Source organism: Pelophylax lessonae (assembly GCF_965119305.1).
Source record: "Pelophylax lessonae genome assembly, chromosome: 13".
Lineage (NCBI taxonomy): Eukaryota > Metazoa > Chordata > Amphibia > Anura > Ranidae > Pelophylax > Pelophylax lessonae.
Window position 1 is genome coordinate 60912959 of NC_138780.1, and position 20375 is coordinate 60933333.

The window sequence follows — 20375 nt, forward strand, 5'->3', positions numbered from 1 at the left end:
AGGACCCTCGGTAAGGACAAATAGAGCATCTGATTTTCTGAAAGAATCAGTGGCCGCCAGGTAAACCATGATCACCCGAACCACATGCAAAGAATGCAAGGCAATTTCCTTGGGATGCTTAGGCTTGGGACAGAGTGAAGGCAGCACAATGTCTTCATTCAAATGAAAATCAGAAACTAGGGAGAAAAGACTGATTTGGTAGGAGTACCATTTTATTTCTGTAGACCACCAAATAAGGTGAGCAGCATGACAACACCGCCAATTCAGATACTCTGTGGGCAGAAGTGAGACCAACCAAAAAGGCAACTGAGACAATGAAAGAGGAATCTCCTGAATGTTCTCAAAAAGGAGGTTTTTAAATTACAGATAATACCAGATTCAGATCCTGCGGAGGTAGCGGGGACCGTCTCGGAGGAGCCATATGGCGCACTCCTTGAATAAAAGTACGAATCAAGGCATGCGTAGCTAACAGGCTGTGACGAGACCAATCTCGCCACTGGGCGTTGGAGAAGCCTGGTTGCTCGCCTCCTGCAATGGGACTATGGACCCTCTCATCAGCCCAGGCTAAACGTAAACCCCATGGCAATTTGACTGTTTGTGGCATCTGAGCGCTGTTTGGATATGTTGAGCGCTCAGATCCAGGCTATCTGGGGATGGGTTGAATGTAGGGGTTCTGTTCAGTAGACTGGGAGCTATGCATTTTTGTGTCTTTTTGTGTTTCTTTAAACATGTGGCTAATGGAGCCTTGCCTCTCCTGGAAGCTAAAACGTATTCCTGTAAACTGTAAGGAACAGGAAGCCAACTCCTAATATGGGCATTACAGGAAGTTCTGAGGAGACGGGCGGTCTATTGACATTCAAAGTGATGTGTATTGAGGGCTCGTTAGAGAACCATTGTTCTGTGTCTGACTGTTGTGTGCATTGATTGCCCCCTGGGGCTTCTGTCTCCTTGCATTGGTCAAAGCTATCTGACCAATCCCTGTTGACTCATTTTCAAGCCCTCATCTGCATATACTGGAGAGGACCTTGGTGAGAACTGCAAGTGCTTTGCAATTGACCAATGGGAAGGCGGTTGTTGGGGGAGGGATGTTCCAATTTCCGTATAAAAGTGTGCTCTGTTCTTCCAATAAAGGTTGTGCCTGTTTTACCCTCATCTCGGAGCTTTGTCTCGTTATTGGGGGAATCTGCTGCAGGGATTGCTATGGTCTTCCATACTCCCTTAGAGAATCACTAAGCTCTTGTAAGAGCTTGTGAAAGAGCTTGTTCGTGCTGCACTCTCTGGGGAAAGAGAGGTTCACCCACAGGAACCTGGGGCCTTGTCGTTGGTCCAGGGTGGGTAGGAGATGCCAAGACCCTAACCAAGCTGCGGCGGTTCGTGGAGTCTGAAGTGCTTACGGTGTCTGGTGGAGTGCTTGGAGCCCTCAGGAAGCACTAGGAGCACTGGAGAGATCCAAGCGGTTCGTGAAGAACTTAGTGCTCGGGACTCTGCTAGACAGGGCAGAGAGAGAGGGCCAGCTGGCACGTTGGGAGGAACTCCAGCGGCAGGTAGAGTTAAGGGAAGAGGAGAACCCAGTCTCCATTCCCCAGCGGCAGCCTGATTTATTGGGAATTGGGAGCCCAGTCTCCATTCTCCAGCGGCAGGCTGAGTTAAAGGGGGCAGAGACAGTCGGTCCTGTCACCCAGCAGCAGGACTCTGTGTTGGGAGGAGAGACAGTCGGTCTCCCTCCACAAAGACTGGAAGTATGTATGGGAGAGGAGATTGTTACCCCCTCTCCCCAGCGGCAGCTTAATGTACCAGGGGGAGACTGTAAGCCCCCCACCAGTGCAGATGGGACCGAGGTCTCTCCACCGGTCCTGCAGGGAATTGGGAGCCCAGTCTCCATTCCCCAGCGGCAGTGTAAAGTGCAGGGAGAGGAGAGCAGTGTCCTCCCTCCCCAGCGGCAGTGTGATGTGCCGGGAATTGGGAGCCCAGTCTCCATTCCCCAGCGGCAGAGTATCCTACAGGGAATAGAGAGCCCAGTCTCCTTTCCCCGGCAGCAGGACTCTGTGTTGGGAGGAGAGACAGTCGGTCTCCCTCCGCAAAGACTGGAAGTATGTATGGGAGAGGAGATTGTTACCACCTCTCCCCAGCGGCGGATCAATGATGGGCAGAGTGTTCTATCGGGAGAGGAGCTTGTTACCCCCTCTCCCCAGCAGCAGCTTAATGTACCAGGGGGAGACAGTAAGCCCCCCAACAGTGCAGATGGGACCGTGGTCTCTGCACTCACAGCACAGGGGGTAGGGACAGTCGGTCCTGACCCCCAGCAACAGGGCTGTTTAGCCAAAGGGAAGACAGTCGGTCTTCCCCCACAGCAGCATGGTGGTGTATCTAAAGGGGAGACAGGCAGTCTCCCCCTCCAGCAACCAGGCTCCAACCAGACTACTCCGGTTGTAGTGCTGGCACCAGGACAGAGTACCGCTGGTCTCTGCCCACTCAGCAACCCACCAAGGCAGCCTACCAGTCCCCTACACAGCCGTGGTGAGGCACCTGGACATGGACAAGTTTCTCCTCTAACCAGGTGTAGTAACCATTTATTGTGGGTGGGCCATACTGTTTTTTCTGTTTTGTGGGTGGGCTGCTGGACTAACAAGGGCACTGACCGGCAGGAGGTCAGGTACCCTGTTAGTCTTTTTGGAAAGGGGGAGAGATGTGACGAGACCAATCTCGCCACTGGGCGTTGGAGAAGCCTGGTTGCTCGCCTCCTGCAATGGGACTATGGACCCTCTCATCAGCCCAGGCTAAACGTAAACCCCATGGCAATTTGACTGTTTGTGGCATCTGAGCGCTGTTTGGATATGTTGAGCGCTCAGATCCAGGCTATCTGGGGATGGGTTGAATGTAGGGGTTCTGTTCAGTAGACTGGGAGCTATGCATTTTTGTGTCTTTTTGTGTTTCTTTAAACATGTGGCTAATGGAGCCTTACCTCTCCTGGAAGCTAAAACGTATTCCTGTAAACTGTAAGGAACAGGAAGCCAACTCCTAATATGGGCATTACAGGAAGTTCTGAGGAGACGGGCGGTCTATTGACACTCAAAATGATGTGTATTGAGGGCTCGTTAGAGAACCATTGTTCTGTGTCTGACTGTTGTGTGTATTGATTGCCCCCTGGGGCTTCTGTCTCTTTGCATTGGTCAAAGCTATCTGACCAATCCCTGTTGACTCATTTTCAAGCCCTCATCTGCATATACTGGAGAGGACCTTGGTGAGAACTGCAAGTGCTTTGCAATTGACCAATGGGAAGGCGGTTGTTGGGGGAGGGATGTTCCAATTTCTGTATAAAAGTGTGCTCTGTTCTTCCAATAAAGGTTGTGCCTGTTTTACCCTCATCTCGGAGCTTTGTCTCGTTATTGGGGGAATCTGCTGCAGGGATTGCTTTGGTCTTCCATACTCCCTTAGAGAATCACTAAGCTCTTGTAAGAGCTTGTGAAAGAGCTTGTTTGTGCTGCACTCTCTGGGGAAAGAGAGGTTCACCCACAGGAACCTGGGGCCTTGTCGTTGGTCCAGGGTGGGTAGGAGATGCCAAGACCCTAACCAAGCTGCGGCGGTTCGTGGAGTCTGAAGTGCTTACGGTGTCTGGTGGAGTGCTTGGAGCCCTCGGGAAGCACTAGGAGCGTCTGTCAACGGAGGTACCTGCTCAGGGGTGCCCTGTTCCGTAACACAGGCGTTGAAAATATATAGCCAAAGCAGATGACACTTGGCTTTTGATAGTGCCCAAAGCCAAACGAGGGTGCACCTTCAGCAATTCACACAAATGAAATGTACCATTTCCACGTACGAGGATATATCTTCCTGAAAGTCATTTCACTAGCCTTCAATAGCAGAGGAATCACAGTCGGAAAGACCTCTATCCCTCAACACCTGGCTTTCAACATCCATGCCGTTAAAACCAGTGACTGTAAAGCACAATGGAAGATCAGACCTTGGGACAGCAGATCTTCCCTGAGAGGAAGACTCCAAGGAGCATGGGTGACCAATCTTACTAGGTCTGCGTACCAAAACTGGCAAGGCCAGTTTAGAGCCACCAGAATCCCTTCCACCTCTATCTTGCATAGAAGCCTCGACAGGAGTTTCAGGGGAGGAAAGGCATAAATCAGCGGATACTGACCCCAAGGAGCAAGCCAGCACGTCTGTGGCGTCGGCCAGAGGATCTCGAGACCTCTGTACCTTCTTGTTGGAACGAGAAGCAAACAGATCGACCTTCGGTGTCCCTCACTGAACACACAGGAGATGAAACACCTCCGGGTGTAGGAGCCACTCCTCTTGATCCAACACCTGACGACGACTCTTGATCCAACTGGCAATCCGCTTGCCAGTTTTCCACACCTGGAATGTGCACAGCAGAGAGGGTTGGAACAATCTTTCCCACCCAGGCCAGAATCTCGGCTACCTCCCTGGCCGCCAAGACACTCTTAGTGCCCCCCGATGATTGGTGAAAGCCACAGCCGTGGCATTGTCCTATTGAATCCGAACAGGACAATCTTGCAGACAATTCCTCCAGCGGCTCAGACAAAGCTTTATTGCTCTGACCTCCAAAACATTTATCAGTAGTTTGGACTCTTCTACCTATCCAGGTTCCCTGGGCACAGAGCTTCCCCAGTACCCCGCCCCAGCCCGACAGGCTGGCGTCCGTGGTTATCACCGTCCAAAACAACGGGAGGAAGGATTAGCCCTGGCATAGTGCTGGAGAATGAAGCCACCATAATAGAGCACATTTTGTGTTGCGGCTCAACCTAATTAAAGTGTCCAGGGACTTTGGATCCTTGTTCCATTTAACAAGAATCTCCCTTTGCAAAGGTATGGTATGGAACTGATCAAACGGAACCACCTCTGTTACGGCACCCCAAAGTATGAAAGGGGTTACAGTCGTCTAGGATAATCCACTCCCAAACACCCGGACAGCTATCGACCACCCCAATCCGCCATACATGAAGCACATCAATAATTCCCCCCCAAGTACGAGACAAGGCTCTGTAGTGAGGTTTGATCGAGAGTAACTCTCTTCTCTTTTATTGCAAGAAACACACACTTATATATACTTTGAGAATACCACATGAACAATGACTGTGTAATTACAGCCAGGTGAGCTCATTAACATGCTTATCAATAGTCTCAGACTCTATTAACATACTGTCCTATTTTAGACAAAAGCACTGAGTTAATCAGTAGACATTCTTTAGGAGGGGGCTGCTGGAAGCAATCCCCCCCCTCAATCTGCAGCTAATACCCATTGAATTTGCAGACATAGTGACAACCTCTTTAAAGGAATTTGGAGCGTAGCAGCTAAAACATAGGGGAACAAAGTCTTTTAAAGCCTGGTCCATAGTCCAAAGGCAGCAGGCGGGCAACCAGGCTCCTCCAATGCAATGGGGCAAGATTGGTCTCGTCACAACCTCGAAGGTTGATACCATCAGACCCAAGGCCCGCATACAAGTTAGCAGAGAGGACAGATTATTAGCAAACAACAACCGGATCGCCCCTTGCAACTTCAGCAGGTTGTACGGGGGCAGAAAGACCCTCGCCAAAACTGAATCCAGAGTCAAGCCCAGATAATCCAGTTTCAAGGAAGGTATCAGGGCAGACTTCTTGAAATTGATGTTCCACCCGAACTCCTGCAGGATTGCTGACAGTGATCGTCAAGTCACACATCAGGGCTGAATGAGACACTTCTCTCAATAGAAGATCGTCCACATACCCCAGTACCGCAATCCCCCGTTGGCGCAACAAAGCCAATGCCGGGGCCAATACTTTGGTAAACACCCTGGGAGCAGAGGCGAGATCAAAGGGTAATGCCACAAATTGATAATGGTCTTCTGCTATGGCAAAGCGAAGAAACTGCTGGTGACCAGCGTAAATACGGATGTGTAGATATGCGTCCTTGATATCTATGGAGGAGAAAAAGTCTCCCTGGTGTAGTGATGCCACTACCGTTAGAATGGATTCCATGCAAAACCTCTGTACCCGCACAAAGCGATTCAGAGCCTTGAGGTCCAGAATTGGATGCACTTTGCCTTCTTTTCTGGGCACAGGTTTGAATAAAACCCCTGAAAGCGTTCCAGAGAGGGAACTGGCGCAATCACCCCTTGCGACAGCAGATGCTGTACCGCCTCTCATAGATTACTTAATGGGTCTGGAGATAGGCGCAGATTGGACGGAAAGAATCTGTCTGACGGACGAGACCGCAAATCAATCTTGTACCCCGACATCCCCCCCACCCCAGAAACGGGTAAGGGCGCCCCTTCATGCAGACAAGGATTTGTCTACGGATCCGGATTGGCCCGTCTTCGGTTTACCTGACCATGTCTTCTTGGAACCCCAAGAAGACCTGAATGGCTTTCCTGTTTCCTGAGTCCCAGGCTAACCTAGTCTGTCAGCAGTGTGAGTGAACAACACCTACAAGGGACCCCAAAAACATTACCAAACCAATCAGGAGGCTTTCAGGAACGTTCTGTGCAGCAGAAAGAAACAATCTGATACAAGAAATAGAAAAGCACCTGGGTCATGCCTAGAGTCTTTATTGTATCCCTTTGCTGTCCAGCGATCGTGGACTACAAGAAAATGGTCACCTCATGCATTCCTATGGGGAACTATCAAAAAATGGCTTCCATGCATTGCAATGAAGAAAACGTAACATTAATGCAGAGCAAAAAGTCTACAGCAAAATGGTGGCCCTGACGGCGTGCCATGAGGTCTCCAGGAGGGTCAGCAGACAAAAGACACCGGAGGGTCCCCAGAAGGAGACCCCACCAGAAAGACCCCACTGGGGAACCAGCGCAATATATCTCCCCCACCCCCACCCCCCCGAGGTAGAAACCTGCTATGGGAGGAGGGGGGAAACAGCTGAGGGAGGGGCCTGGTATACCCAAGAGGCCAGGGGAACCGAGGGATACCCGAGGGTCCGAATATTCCATGGAGGAGGCCCACGTACACCCCGAGACCGCCAGAGAAGTGGGGAGACACTTACTCACCATACCACGATATCAGGTGGGCGCCACTCCAAACAGACTACCACCAACCAGGTCGTTCGCGTCCCAGCAAAAACGGTCCACTTACAGGATCGTCCCTGTCCTACGGGGCTCTGGCGTGGCGAGGCCTAGTGCTGGACTATAACCCGCTCACACTCGCTGGCCAGGCTGGGAGACCTTAGGGATCTAATATATCCAGTCCGAAACCCAGCTAGCTGTTGCTTGTAGTTCTCCAGGAACTCTAACTAAAAGAAATTAAATTACAAAAAAAAGGTTCCCAAAAAACAGCTAAGACCAAAGTACCAGCAGGGAACAAGGTCCCACTCTTAAACTAGGCAGAAACAAATTGAGGGCTGTAGCAGAGTGTGTGGGGTTATGACTGAAGGGACTGCCTCATAGGCGTGGTTAAGTTTTTTCCTGCCTAGTGTCATACTCCTGTAGGGGGCAGCATAACCCAATGTTCAAGATGATATGAAGCTGCGTCTGTCAATAAACAAATAAAAAAGTGAGGTGTGAGGTTGGCGTTTCTCTGGTGTGTGTTCAATCAAGTATAAATCCAAAGAAAAATGTGATATCAATACAATAAATACTAATTAATAAAATAAACATTCATACAATGATAAATAATATTCATTCAATAATTGAAAGTGCTTGGTGCTGAATAAAAACTGCTACCAAGTGCTGAAAAGGTGTGATGCCCTTCCCTAGCTACTAGAGGGAGTGGCGTGCACAAATGGATAAGAGAGCAAATTAATAAGTGATTCTTAAAAGTGCCGATGTGCTAATTAAATTAAATCAATACCCACGGGCATTATAAAGGTGCTTATACAAATAAAAATGGAAACAATAAATACACTTGAAGTGACAATAATCAAAATAATTGGTGCTGATTTGTGATGTGTATTAACAGTCTGCAGTCCATACAATAATCCAGTGTGGATTGCACAGGAAATATAGAGGTGGCAGCACACTCCAACACATTGATACAACACATTCTGTCAATAAACGATAGAGAAATCCAGTTTTCTCATATCGTTTATTAACAGAAGCAGCTCCATGTTCTCTTTGACCATTGGGACTTCCCAAAGCAGTATTTGCATGAGGGGTGGGAAAACAATGCAGAAAAGAACGTCATCCCCAAAAGCTAAACTTAGCCAACCAGTGAACATGGAGCTCAACCAGGAACAACTGGAGCTCACCTAGAAAACATACACTCTCAAAGAGAAAATTTTCTCTTTTAAACTGCAGCCTGCAAAACCTTGCGGCCAAAAGAAGAATCTGCGGGTGGCAACACATCTACTTTGTAAAATTTAATGAACGTGTGCACAGACGACCAACTTGCCACCTTGCAAACTTGCATTACTGACGCCCGATGGCGAAAAGCCCAAGAGACACTCAGCCCTAGAAGAATGTGCCTTCACAGGGAAAAGTGGAACCTGACCCTTCAGTGAATGAGCCTGTAGCACAGTCTGCCTGATCCATCTGGATATGGTCCTGGCAGATGCAGCCAATCCTTTTCAAGGTCCATTCGTGAGGACAAAAAGTCTAGTTTCCTGAAAGATTCAATATCTGCCAGGTAAACCCCAAGTGCTCAAACCACATCCAAAGAAGGCAAGGCAATTTCTTTGGGATGCTTGGGCTTAGGACAGAGTGAAGGCAGCACAATGTCTTCATTTTCCTATCAGAAATTTCCCTTAGCCCAAAAAAAAAAAAAATCACCCACCTAACACACATCCTCTTTTATCTCAAATTCCCCATCCTAGCACAAATCCTCCCAATCCCTTCTTCACCTCCACAAATTCCCCCAATCTCTCCTCCTCGCACAAATCCCCCCGCCCCATCCCAGGAAAAATTTTCCCCAATCTCCCCTCCTAGCAACCCCCATTCCCCCAATACCACCACCCAGCACAAATCCCTCCAATCCCTCCTCCTAGCACAAATCCCTTGCACAAACCCATTCCAATCCCCCCTCCCAGCACAGCCCCCCCCTCAATCCCTCCATTAATTCAGAACCCACTCCCCCGAGCACAAATCCCCCCCAATCCCACCTCTTAGCACAAGTCCCCCAGCTCTGCTCCAAGCACAAACATTTCCCCCAATCCCCACCACCCCAATTCTCACCACTACAAAGCCAGGAGGAGGTGCGCTATGTTGTGCTCTCCCCTCATGTCAGAACAACACACATCTATGCAGCACAGGAGACAGAAATACTCTTACATTGCATTGGACTGTACACACACACAGTTTGATTACCAACCCCTACCCATGTTTCCGGTTTTCAGGACATAAGCAGCCCGTGGAGGAGGTAGGGGGCGGAAATCAAACTGTGTGTGTGTACAGTCCGATGCAACGTAAAAGCGATCTTGTTACCTGTGCTGCATGATCGAGTGTTGTTCTGACAGGAGGGGAGAGCCCAAAACAGCGCACCTCCTCCTGCTTCTTTCCATTCCACCACTCCTCCAGGCTGCCTTCCCCTTGTCCTTAAACTATACCCTGCAAAACCTTGCAGCCAAAAACAAGCATCCAAAGAAGTAAACTCTAACATTTTGTAAAGGTGCGTACAGACGATCAGGTAGCCTCTTCGCAACCTGAAACCAGAAGCACAGGAGGCAATGAGCTCCCAAGTAGAGAGTGCCTTTATGGGAAAGGGAGGGGGCCCAACTCTTAATAGTTTAAGCCTAACAAGAGTCTGCCGGATCCAATGGAAAATAGTAGCAGGAGGTGGCCGTCAGGCCATGCCTTAGCCGTCTGTGGGCAAAAAAAAAAAAAGAAAGCTGACCACCAGCAGGAGGTCGCAGTGGACAGGTACACCCAATTTACAATTGAGGAGTGCAACGCACCCGCCTCAGAATACGACAACTGTGTACACAAAGAAGGCAGGAAAATATCCTCAGGTGGGTAAAGGTCAGACTCCGACTTCAGTATAAAAATAAAACCCACATAATCCTTGTGAAGGACCTATAGGGATACTTGCAAAACAAGTGCAGTCCTCAATTTGTAACATCTTTCGCACCCAAAATATGCACTGCTGGCACCAGCATTTGGCCTGCACAGACAAAGAGGTGGAGGACTCTTGTCCTCATTGCTCAAGGGATAAGGGGGAAGCATCAGTAGGGCCTGCAGAAACAAAACTTAGCCTGCCATAGCCAAGGCCGACTCAGGCTTCCTGCATTGAGACATAAGCATACAGAAGGAAATCCTCAAAAGGAAGGGCTGACATGTACTGAATTTCTAATGTTATCCCCATTTTTTGTCATGTCCCTGTACCGAGGGCACTGTGTGGACATTAGAGCCTGTTTGCGTGGCAATGTAGGAGTGGTCTCGTCCTGCTAACAGAGGAATCAGGGATGTGGACCAGCAGCCCGAGACTACAAAGCTGTAAGGGGAACAATCCAGCGCCCACTGTCTCCCAAACTCCAAAAAGTGGGGCAGAATCAGCAAGGTGCCAGCAGGGAGGCCTCTGCAGCAGGACGGACCCTAGCCTTAACACACATCCCAAAATTGGACCCAACTTTTCTGCAAGGCAAAACAGCTGATAGGTAGCGCCATAGGGGGGATTTGCCTCTGCAAACGGAGCACTACCAGTCATATGGGTGAACATCAAGAATACGGTGCCTACCCCTCAGCCAGCAGTGCCTCCACAGGAGCTGTGAGAACCCCATCTCCTGAGCCAGCAAAAAGCAGCAGCAGAATCACTGAGCAGACAGCTGCAGCCTCGGTACAACCGTTGGGAAGGCCGCCCAGAGCCATCCTGATATATGCAGCGCAGTGTTAATTTTGGCAGCAAATTTCAATTTAGTTTTAGTCTTAGGACTAAAATGGCATTTTAGTTTTAGTCCCATTTTAGTCTTCTGCAAGTGTTTTAGTTTTAGTCATATTTAGTCGACTAAAACTCCAGTACATTTTAGTCGACTAAAACTCCAGTACATTTTAGTCAACTAAAACGTCCTACCTTTTAGTCGACTAAAACAAATTTTAGTCATCTATAATCAAATTGTAATTTGTAATGCATTATTTAAGCATTTCTCTACAATTTCCAAACTCATTATATACTACTGCTGGTCCTGGAGTGAAAAATCTAATATGTTATTATTTATGGTATTAAGCTTTGAGCATGCACCAGTGTTAATTTTGGCAGCAAATTCGATTTAGTTTTAGTTATAGTCTTTTGATTAAAATGCCATTTTAGTTTTAGTCGTATTTTAGTCTTAAGACTAAAATGCCATTTTAGTTTTAGTTGTATTTTAGTCATCTGAATTGTTTTGGTTTTAGTCGTATTTTAGTCTACTAAAATTGTGTTAATTTAGTCGACGAAAATGTTTTAGTCCGTTTTAGTCGACGAAATTAACACTGATGCAGCGCCATAGGACAGACTCTCCCTCCACTGTGAAAAACTGTACTGCCAGGTCCCGGCACTGCAAGCCTCCCTTCCTCCCCGCATCCATAAGACAACTCGCACAGCAAGCAAGGGAGCAGGGGCAAGTGCCCTGAAGCAAGATGGCAGCTGTGACTGGCATCCCTTCCAACTGCTTCTTTCGGGTCTGTCCCCACAGGTCCACCCAGCACTGGTCTTGCAATAGCAGGGGCAGGCAAAAAAGGGCAACCGCCCAAAATTAAAATGGTGGCGGGCACTACATGGCCGGAGGCCACGGCCTTGATTTGCGGATAGCCTGACCGCGTGGCATGGGAGGGCCCGAAACAGAAGCCTCAGGCAAGGAGGGGAGTCAGGAACATAACCACCCCCACCAACACACAAGGCAGCCCATACCAGGCCATGAGGCTTCATGCCTGCTTGGCCTGACCCCCACAGCCTCTGTACAGCAACCCTTAACACTTGACGTCTTGGCGCTAATGTCCGGACCAGACATAAGCGCATGCTCCGAAACGCGTTGTGAGTCCAGACTGCCCACACTGCCCTCTCCTACCTCAGTGACATCAGACGCCACCGCCGGCCACCGCACCAGCTTCTCCATCCTGTCCACCACGACCCGGAAGACGACAGAGCGGGCCTCTCGAGTCCTGCAGAGCTGCCGGACATTACCTGGATGCTGCGCACACTTACATCTGCCCCCGGAACAGGATACGCTGGACATGTGAATCCACTTACTTTAATGTAAGTTGCTACTGTATTATATTGTAATAAAACTTTTATCACACTCAAGAGGCGCTTTCCCCTCCTTTTATCTGTACAGCAACCCGGAAGGGGGGACGCACAGGCAGCATACAGTCCAGGTCCAAGAAGATCCCTCCAAGCCAGACCAGGGATCCGTCTGTCCACCAGAAGGTACAGATAAAGATAATCTGGGGAGACAGCCACAGGCACATACAGCCCGGAGTGCCAGCACCCACACCCTGAGACGCCACTTGGAATCTGGAGAGACTGGGGGCCCCCAACCCCACACCAAGTTTCAGAAGATAGTGCGGCCACAAAAGGGACAAGCCTGGAGGGAAGGAGGATAACCCCCACAGGGTCCAACCACCCCAAGAAGCACCCCACGCCGTGTCCGGGGAAGGAAGGGAGGGGGCATACTACTTACTGATCCAACTGGAGAATGCAGGTAAGGCTCCTATAACAGATTATCCTCTCCACCAAAGTTGAAGGGCTGTCAGCCAGGGTAACAAACTATACACGCCCAGTCATATGTGTCCCTGTGAGAGATTAACCTCTCTGGCTCTCCCAGTACAGGATGGGGCATCGTTGTGTCTGACTGAGGGCAGAGCTAGCGGTCTGCTTGTGCTCGCTGGCCAGACTGGGGTGACCACTGGATCTAGATTATCCAGCCCAATGCCCAACCCAACTGTTGATTGAAGATCTCCGCAGGAAACTGTCCCATGAAAAAACTATGGAACCATAGGTCCCAGCAGTGAACTAGTTCCTTATTCCTGAACACTAGGCAGACAAAACTGGATTGCCTATAGCAGAGAGGGATTTTATACCAGATAGGGCTGCCCATATTTACTTTTATACCTAGTGTCTTACTCCTGTAGGTGGCGCTATAATCTGATGGCCAAGTCTCAGAAGAGCTGTGTCAATCAATGAACGCAAGAGAAAATAGGACACATTTCTTAAGCTGATTGTACATTTTGTGATTTTTTTTTTTCTGCAGAAGCTGCATATTACTACTTGCTGACATTAGTTGGAAAGTGTGCCCCCATTTGTTTATTACACAGGTAATGTGTTTAACAGTTAAAATCCTAAAAATACTTTTCAAAGAAGCAGAGTTCCATAAAAACATTATTATAGGAACAGATACCAAAACTAAAAACTGTTGTGTTAAAAATTTTAATTCAAATCAATTATTTACCTTGGCTTCATGAATGGAATTGCTCACAGCATGCAGACGCTTCTGTTTTCTCTCCATGTATTTATCGATAGACTCCATTTTCTTGAAATGAGCTTCATGCAATTTTTTAAAGTCTATTATAAAAAACAAAAAAACAACAAGTTAACAGTAAAAAGTAAAACAAATCTGGGTTTTTCCACAGACTTATCCCACTACTCCAACCCTTCCCCTCGAAAAAAAGGTATGAGAGTGCTGAAAGTCTATATAACAACACAAATATATTTTCCCATTCCAAATACCCGCCAGGAGTAAGTCAAATGTGCTAGGGGTGCAACTAGCCCCCAGCACATAATTTTAAGTATCCCAGCACGTGCAGTGTTTCTGACTCCTACCACCATGACCACTTCAAATCACTAAAGTGGTCATGGTGGTTAGAGTGTTCCTTTAATATCTCTCAGAAGAAGTAAAACTCTGTATACTGATTGTATTTGATCATCCTTTAGTTGTGTTAAATTGGTGGGGGGAGGGGGCGCGGTGTGCCACCTCCCTGAAATGTGTTTTTGAAGGTTGGGATGTCTGCATAGTGAAAATTATCAGGTCACATTTGTATAGATGCTGGGATCAAGGATGTCCCCGGGATGCTGGCATCGGTATTGTGGCGGGATTGCTAAGGTAGCCGGAACCGGAGGGGAAACCGTTGGCTGCGGCGGAGTCAGCGTGGAACGCAAACGGCAGATACAGGAACTGACGCCAGCTGAGAAACAACGCGATGCGGTGGATGGGTGGTACTGCGTTTCTTCTTCAAACATAGGCCCCAGGGAAAATGCACCCCTCATCCCTCTCCATGATGTAGCCAACCAGGTAAAAGTAGGAGCTCAACTAGTAATAATTGGAGCTCACTACCAGGTAAAAAAAAATTACACCTTCAAAAGCCGAAGCCTCTGGAACCGCAGCCTGCAAACACCTTGTGGCCAAATGCCGCATCCGAAGATGCAAGTACATCCATCTCATAAAACTTTGTGAATGTGTGTACAGATGACCAAATAGCCACCTTGCACACCTGGACCACTGATGCCTGGCCCAGGAGGCACTGAGCGCCCTCATAGAATTCGCTTTACCAGGGAAAGGAGGAACCTGACCCTTAATGGAATAGGCCTACACCACCGTCTGCCTGATACACTTGGAAATGGTTGCAGCAGATGTGGCCTGCCCCTTACAAGGTCCATCCATATAAACAATCGGATTTCCGAAACGGTTCAGTCACCGCAAGGTGCACCCGAATCGCCCTTACCACATCCAAGGAATGCAAAGCAATTTCCTTTGGATGTTTCAGGTTAGGACATAAGGACTGTAACACACTATCTTCAAATTAAACCCCGGAGACAACTTTAGGAAGCAATGACTGACAGGGTCGAAACACCACTTTGTCCCTATGAATCACCAGCTAAGGCGACTGACAGGACAACGCAGCAAACTCCGACACCATACGTGCAGAAGTAATAGCAACTAAGAAGGCCACCTTATGCGACTGAGTGAGCAGAGGAAGTTCTCGATTACTTTCAAAGGGAGGCTTTTGAAGCACTGACAGTACCAAATTGAGGTCCCACGGAGGAACCAGATAACTCACCGGCGGAGCCAGATGGCGAACTCCCTGCACAAATGTGTGAACCAAGGACTTTGCTGCCAAGGGCCTTTGGAAAAAAAATGGCCAAAGCGGAAATCTGGCCCTTGATGGTGCCCAGAGCCAAATGTTGATCTACACCTAGTTGTAGAAACTCCAACAGGCGAGACACAGAAAAGGAACGGGGAGAAACCCCCCTGAGACTCACACCAAGTAATGTACACCTTCCAAACTCGATGATAAACCTTCCTCAAAGAAGATTTCCTAGCTTTCAACAGCCGAGGAATCACCGACTCTGACAGCCCTCTCTCCTTCAGCACCTTGCTTTCAATAGCCAGGGCATTAAAGCCAGTGACTGTAAAGCAGGATGGAAGCTCGGTCCTTGAGACAGAAGATCTTCCCTGAGAGGAAGTTCCCAAGGGAAGTCTGCTACCAGCCTTACCAGGCCTGCATACCAGGACTGGGGACGAGGCCAGTCTGGTGCCACTAGAAACCCTTCTACCTCGATTCTGCGTAGCAGTATCAACAGAAGTTGTATTGGAAGAAAGGTTTAAGTGAGACAATACTGACCCCAAGGGGCAACCAGGGTGTCTGCAGCGTCCGCAAGAGGATCCCGAGGCCTTGCCACAAACCTCTGCACCTTCCTGTTGAGATGGGAGGCAAAAAGGTCCACATCAGAGGTCCCCTACTGAAGGCACAGTTGATGAAACGCCTCCGGGTGAAGAAACCATTCTCACGGATCAAACGTCTGCCGACAGATGGTCTGTGTCAATTCTCTATCCCGAAATGTGCACAGCAGAGCGGGCAAGAACATACACAGTTCTGCCCACCTCAATATACCAGCCACTTCCTGGGCCGCCAGTTGGCTCTTTGTGCCCCCTTGATTGACATATGCCACAGTCGTAGCATTGTCTGATTATATCCGCACAGGGCGTCCCCACAGATGATCCGTCCATTGAGAAAGTCTGATCGCCTAAATTATCAGGATGTTGATCAGCAGCCTTAACTCCTGTCGAGTTTAAACACCTTGGGCCGAGCACAGTCATAAGACACCTTCCCATCTAGACAGACCAGCATGCGTGATGATTATAGAGGGGAAGAATAAGATTTTTGTAAGATCTAACCATAAAATCTCTAATGTCCATTGACAGACGCAGCCTCATCTTCATGAACAAAGGTTTTACATATACACGTCCCTCCAGACATAAACCTCACAGACACAGCCCAGCACATCAGTTTAGTTGCAAGCAGGGAAGACAAAAAAATCATCCCCATCAGAGGGGCGGGTGCTGCGGACATCAGAGAAAAAGATTTTACGGTAAGATCTTACAAAAATCTTATTTTCTCTATTGTCCATTGACAGACACAGCCTCATCTTCATGAGCTGTGTGGGACGTCCCAAAGCAGTATGGGCATGAGGGGTGGGAAAACCGTAACCAGAAAATAACGTAAAATCCAAAGGCTAAATCTAGCCAGCTGGGTAACATGAAGCTCAACCAAAACCCCATGAGCTCACCCAGGTAAAATACCCTGAAGAGAATAAGTAAAAAAAAAAAAACAACATTCTTTTATGAAAACAGCAGCCTGCAAAACCTTGCGGCCAAAATAGGCAACCAAAGAAGCCAACAAATCCACCTTGTAAAATTTGGTAAAGATGTGCACAGACAACAAAGTCGCTGCCTTAGAAACCTGTACAAACTTTTGCAAGGACCGTCCGTAAGAACAAAGATTCCGATTTCCTACTGCAGGCAGAACAAGCGGCTCACCACCACCCGGAAGGTCTGGGTCTGTGATCCAGTGATATTATATCACAATGATGAAGAGTACATATTAGAGACCTCCTTACATCCTGTCTCCATATTCCCCCTCAGACAACACTAGAGCACATTATTGCACTGAGTGGCGCCGCTTGGGAAAGGTTCATCCACTAAAGTTGGAGCCCAAATATTGGGCTAGAGAATTATGCCTTTGACATTAAACCAAGAAGCCAGAATGTAGCGACACTCCTGACTGATTTAAACCACCAAGAGGGGATACCTGTGTAGAGGGCAATAAAGACCACGACTACAACACGGGGGACCTATACTAACTGAAGGATCAAGATTTAGACTGGCCTACACTACCAGTCTTGTGCTTACAAGACATTCACGAATACAGGAGTCTATATGTCCTGCCCACTAATAATACTTCTACATACAGCAAGAAATATCGCTATTGCTCGGTCTCTTTGGCCCTGACGAAGCCCGATGCGAAACGCGTTGGCTCATTGGGACCCTCAAACCGAATAACAGAGACTTCTTGCACCAACATCAGCTCGAAGCATGTATTAGCCTTCTACTAGGGGTATATTTCTGTGCTGTGGTTTTTAATTGGTTTTTGGTGCATATATGGGGGATTTGTTTCTGTTCTTCCAGTAATCCCTCATGTACTACACTACATTTTTATGATCTAAATAAAACGTTACATTTTGTATAAAATATGGACTCTTGGTTTTCCTTTTCCAATTTGGCCCTAAAAACCCATACTTTCTCTATTTTTTGATACTCGATTTAATTTCTCCAGAATCTCCTTTTGCAAAGGTCTCGAGTGAGACTGAGCAAACGGGACTGCTTTGAATGTCGAAACCATCAGACCCAGGGTCCTCATGCAAGCTCGCAAGGAAGACTGATCGGTCGCCATCAGCAACCTGACTGCTTTTTGCAGCTTCTGAAGTTTGTTCAAGGGAGGAAAAATCCTCGCCAAAGCAGAGTCGAGAGTCAGCCCCAGAGGGTTGACTCACGTCCGCGCGGCCAAATCTACCTCCGAATTTAAAGAGGGAGAGGATACAGGTGAAGGCGGGGGGCGCTTCTTGCTAGGCCTCCTTTGCAGGCCCATATCTACGTTGGATACAAATGACTGCAGACCCAGAGGGTCCCGCAGCTTCCAGGAGCGAGTCAGGTGGTGATACACGCTCTAGAGGCTCCATTGCCAACAAGGAGTCATGCTGTGCAAATAAAAGAAAACTTTAATTTTTTTGCAAAAAAAAAACGGGGGACCCCCTGCGCACCGCTGGGGCACCACAAAAATCAGCGCACCCGTGGCGCTGTATCGCAGAGAAAGGATTGTATATCCACAGAGACTCACCACACCATAGCTGGAGAGTGCAAAAAAGCCTGCCACACTGCAATGGAAAAGGAAGAGGAAGCACCGACACTGACACTAGTGGCCCACGCAGAACTCATACTACAAGAAAATGTCCGCCATTATTCTCTATGGGAAACCCAAAACATGGCCACTGGACTACACAAACATGGCTGCCAAAGCTTGGAATGCAGAAATCACGGCAAAATGGTGGTGCCACACAGCGCTACACTGGACCTGGGACCCCAGGGAAAAGGTCATACACCAGGATAGGACCCCCCCGCAGCACCCAGGTACGGACACCCCCAAAAAGGGGGGCCGAAAGCGGCACCCACCACTCTCTGGCCCAACACCAGACAAGTCCCCTCTACCCAAATGCACCTGTGCCCTCAAGAGGGGCTAGGTGGGGGGGTAACCGGTGGAAGATGAAGGCAACCTATGCGGAGGGAACTACGCTGTGGAGATGGGGGGAAAAAAACACGAGGGAGATGGAGGACATAGGAAGGTGCCTACCATCCCCAGCAAAGGCCTGCAACCACCCCAGCAGTTCCGTAAGAATGGAGGGGAGGACACTACTCACCACATAACGGCACCAAGCGGGTGCTACTCCCAGCAGTCCACTGCACCATCTTGAGAGAGAAAAAACAGCGCCTTCTAAGTGCAGCAAAACGATAATTTAATAACATGTAAAAAAAAAAAAAAGAAACTTACTCTCAATGGTAAGCTTATCAAAAGCATGCGATAGCCATGTTGGAGTTGGGCTTTTGAGCCCACAAACTGAGTAAGATGCTATATTGGCTAAGTTTGTGGGCATAAAAGCCCAACTCCAAAATGGTGCCAACACAGCCTAAAGAAGGAGCGCATGCTTCGCAATGCGTCGCCGTCTCACGTCTTCTCATCGCGATCAGGAAGTGACGTCATGGTCCTTCTGTGCTCGTTCCACGGACTCCTTCCGCTACTACCGAGGAACCCTCCATGCTGAGTGAACCAGCTGGATAATCGCCATCAAGGACCCCCAGGATCGCGATAAAGACCCTCTTATGTTATCACAGGCTTCTAATAAGCTTACCATTGTGAGTACGTTTTTTATACATCTTATTAAATCATCGTTCTGCTGTACTTGGAGAGAAAACACAGCACTGTGATTTCACTCTCTTTTGTCCCAAAGCAACTTATACCTCTTCCACATGCAGCCACTACAATGGGCAGAAGTTAGTTACTTTCTAATGACATTTCCACCCCATACTGTCATCCCCTTTACCCCCAGTCTGACTAGTGATACAATGAACTCCACTTGCGCCAATTATCTTGTTTTTGCTGCACCGCACCATCTTGGAATTGGGGTGCTGCGGCCTGAGGTACGCTGTTAATCTGATCGTGACTGCTGTCGTGACCAGAGCTATGCTACTTCACGCTGTGTTTCACTCGCCGGACAGCCCCGTCCAGTGGGGCTATGTCACAGCCAACCTAGCGCAGAGCTAATAGTTGGGTCCCACTCGCAGGCCAGACTGTGAAGACCATAAGAATCATACATACACATAGACATTATATAAATATATATATATATACACACACACACACACATACAGTGCCTTGCAAAAGTATTCGGCCCCCTTGAACTTTGCAACCTTTTGCCACATTTCAGGCTTCAAACATAAAGATATAAAACTGTAATTTTTTTGTGAAGAATCAACAAGTGGGACACAATCATGAAGTGGAACGAAATTTATTGGATATTTCAAACTTTTTTAACAAATAAAAAACTGAAAAATTGGGCGTGCAAAATTATTCAGCCCCCTTAAGTTAATACTTTGTAGCGCCACCTTTTGCTGCGATTACAGCTGTAAGTCGCTTGGGGTATGTCTCTATTAGTTTTGCACATCGAGAGACTGAAATTTTTGCCCATTCCTCCTTGCAAAACAGCTCGAGCTCAGTGAGGTTGGATGGAGAGCGTTTGTGAACAGCAGTTTTCAGTTCTTTCCACAGATTCTCGATTGGATTCAGGTCTGGACTTTGACTTGGCCATTCTAACACCTGGATATGTTTATTTGTGAACCATTCCATTTTTAGATTTTGCTTTATGTTTTGGATCATTGTCTTGTTGGAAGACAAATCTCCATCTCAGTCTCAGGTCTTTTGCAGACTCCATCAGGTTTTCTTCCAGAATGGTCCTGTATTTGGCTCCATCCATCTTCCCATCAATTTTAACCATCTTCCCTGTCCCTGCTGAAGAAAAGCAGGCCCAAACCATGATGCTGCCACCACCATGTTTGACAGTGGGGATGGTGGTTTCAGGGTAATGAGCTGTGTTGCTTTTACGCCAAACATAACGTTTTGCATTGTTGCCAA

At 48.1% G+C, this 20375-nt stretch overlaps 1 protein-coding gene across 1 annotated transcript in view; it reads right to left on the bottom strand.

Moving 5' to 3' along the window:
- Positions 1 to 20375, bottom strand: part of NUSAP1 (nucleolar and spindle associated protein 1) — a 588385-nt gene that overhangs the window by 295472 nt on the left and 272538 nt on the right. The window contains exon 5 of the mRNA XM_082242852.1: positions 13307 to 13419. Coding sequence (XP_082098978.1) covers positions 13307 to 13419 — 113 coding nt within the window. The remainder of the gene's footprint in view (positions 1 to 13306; positions 13420 to 20375) is intronic.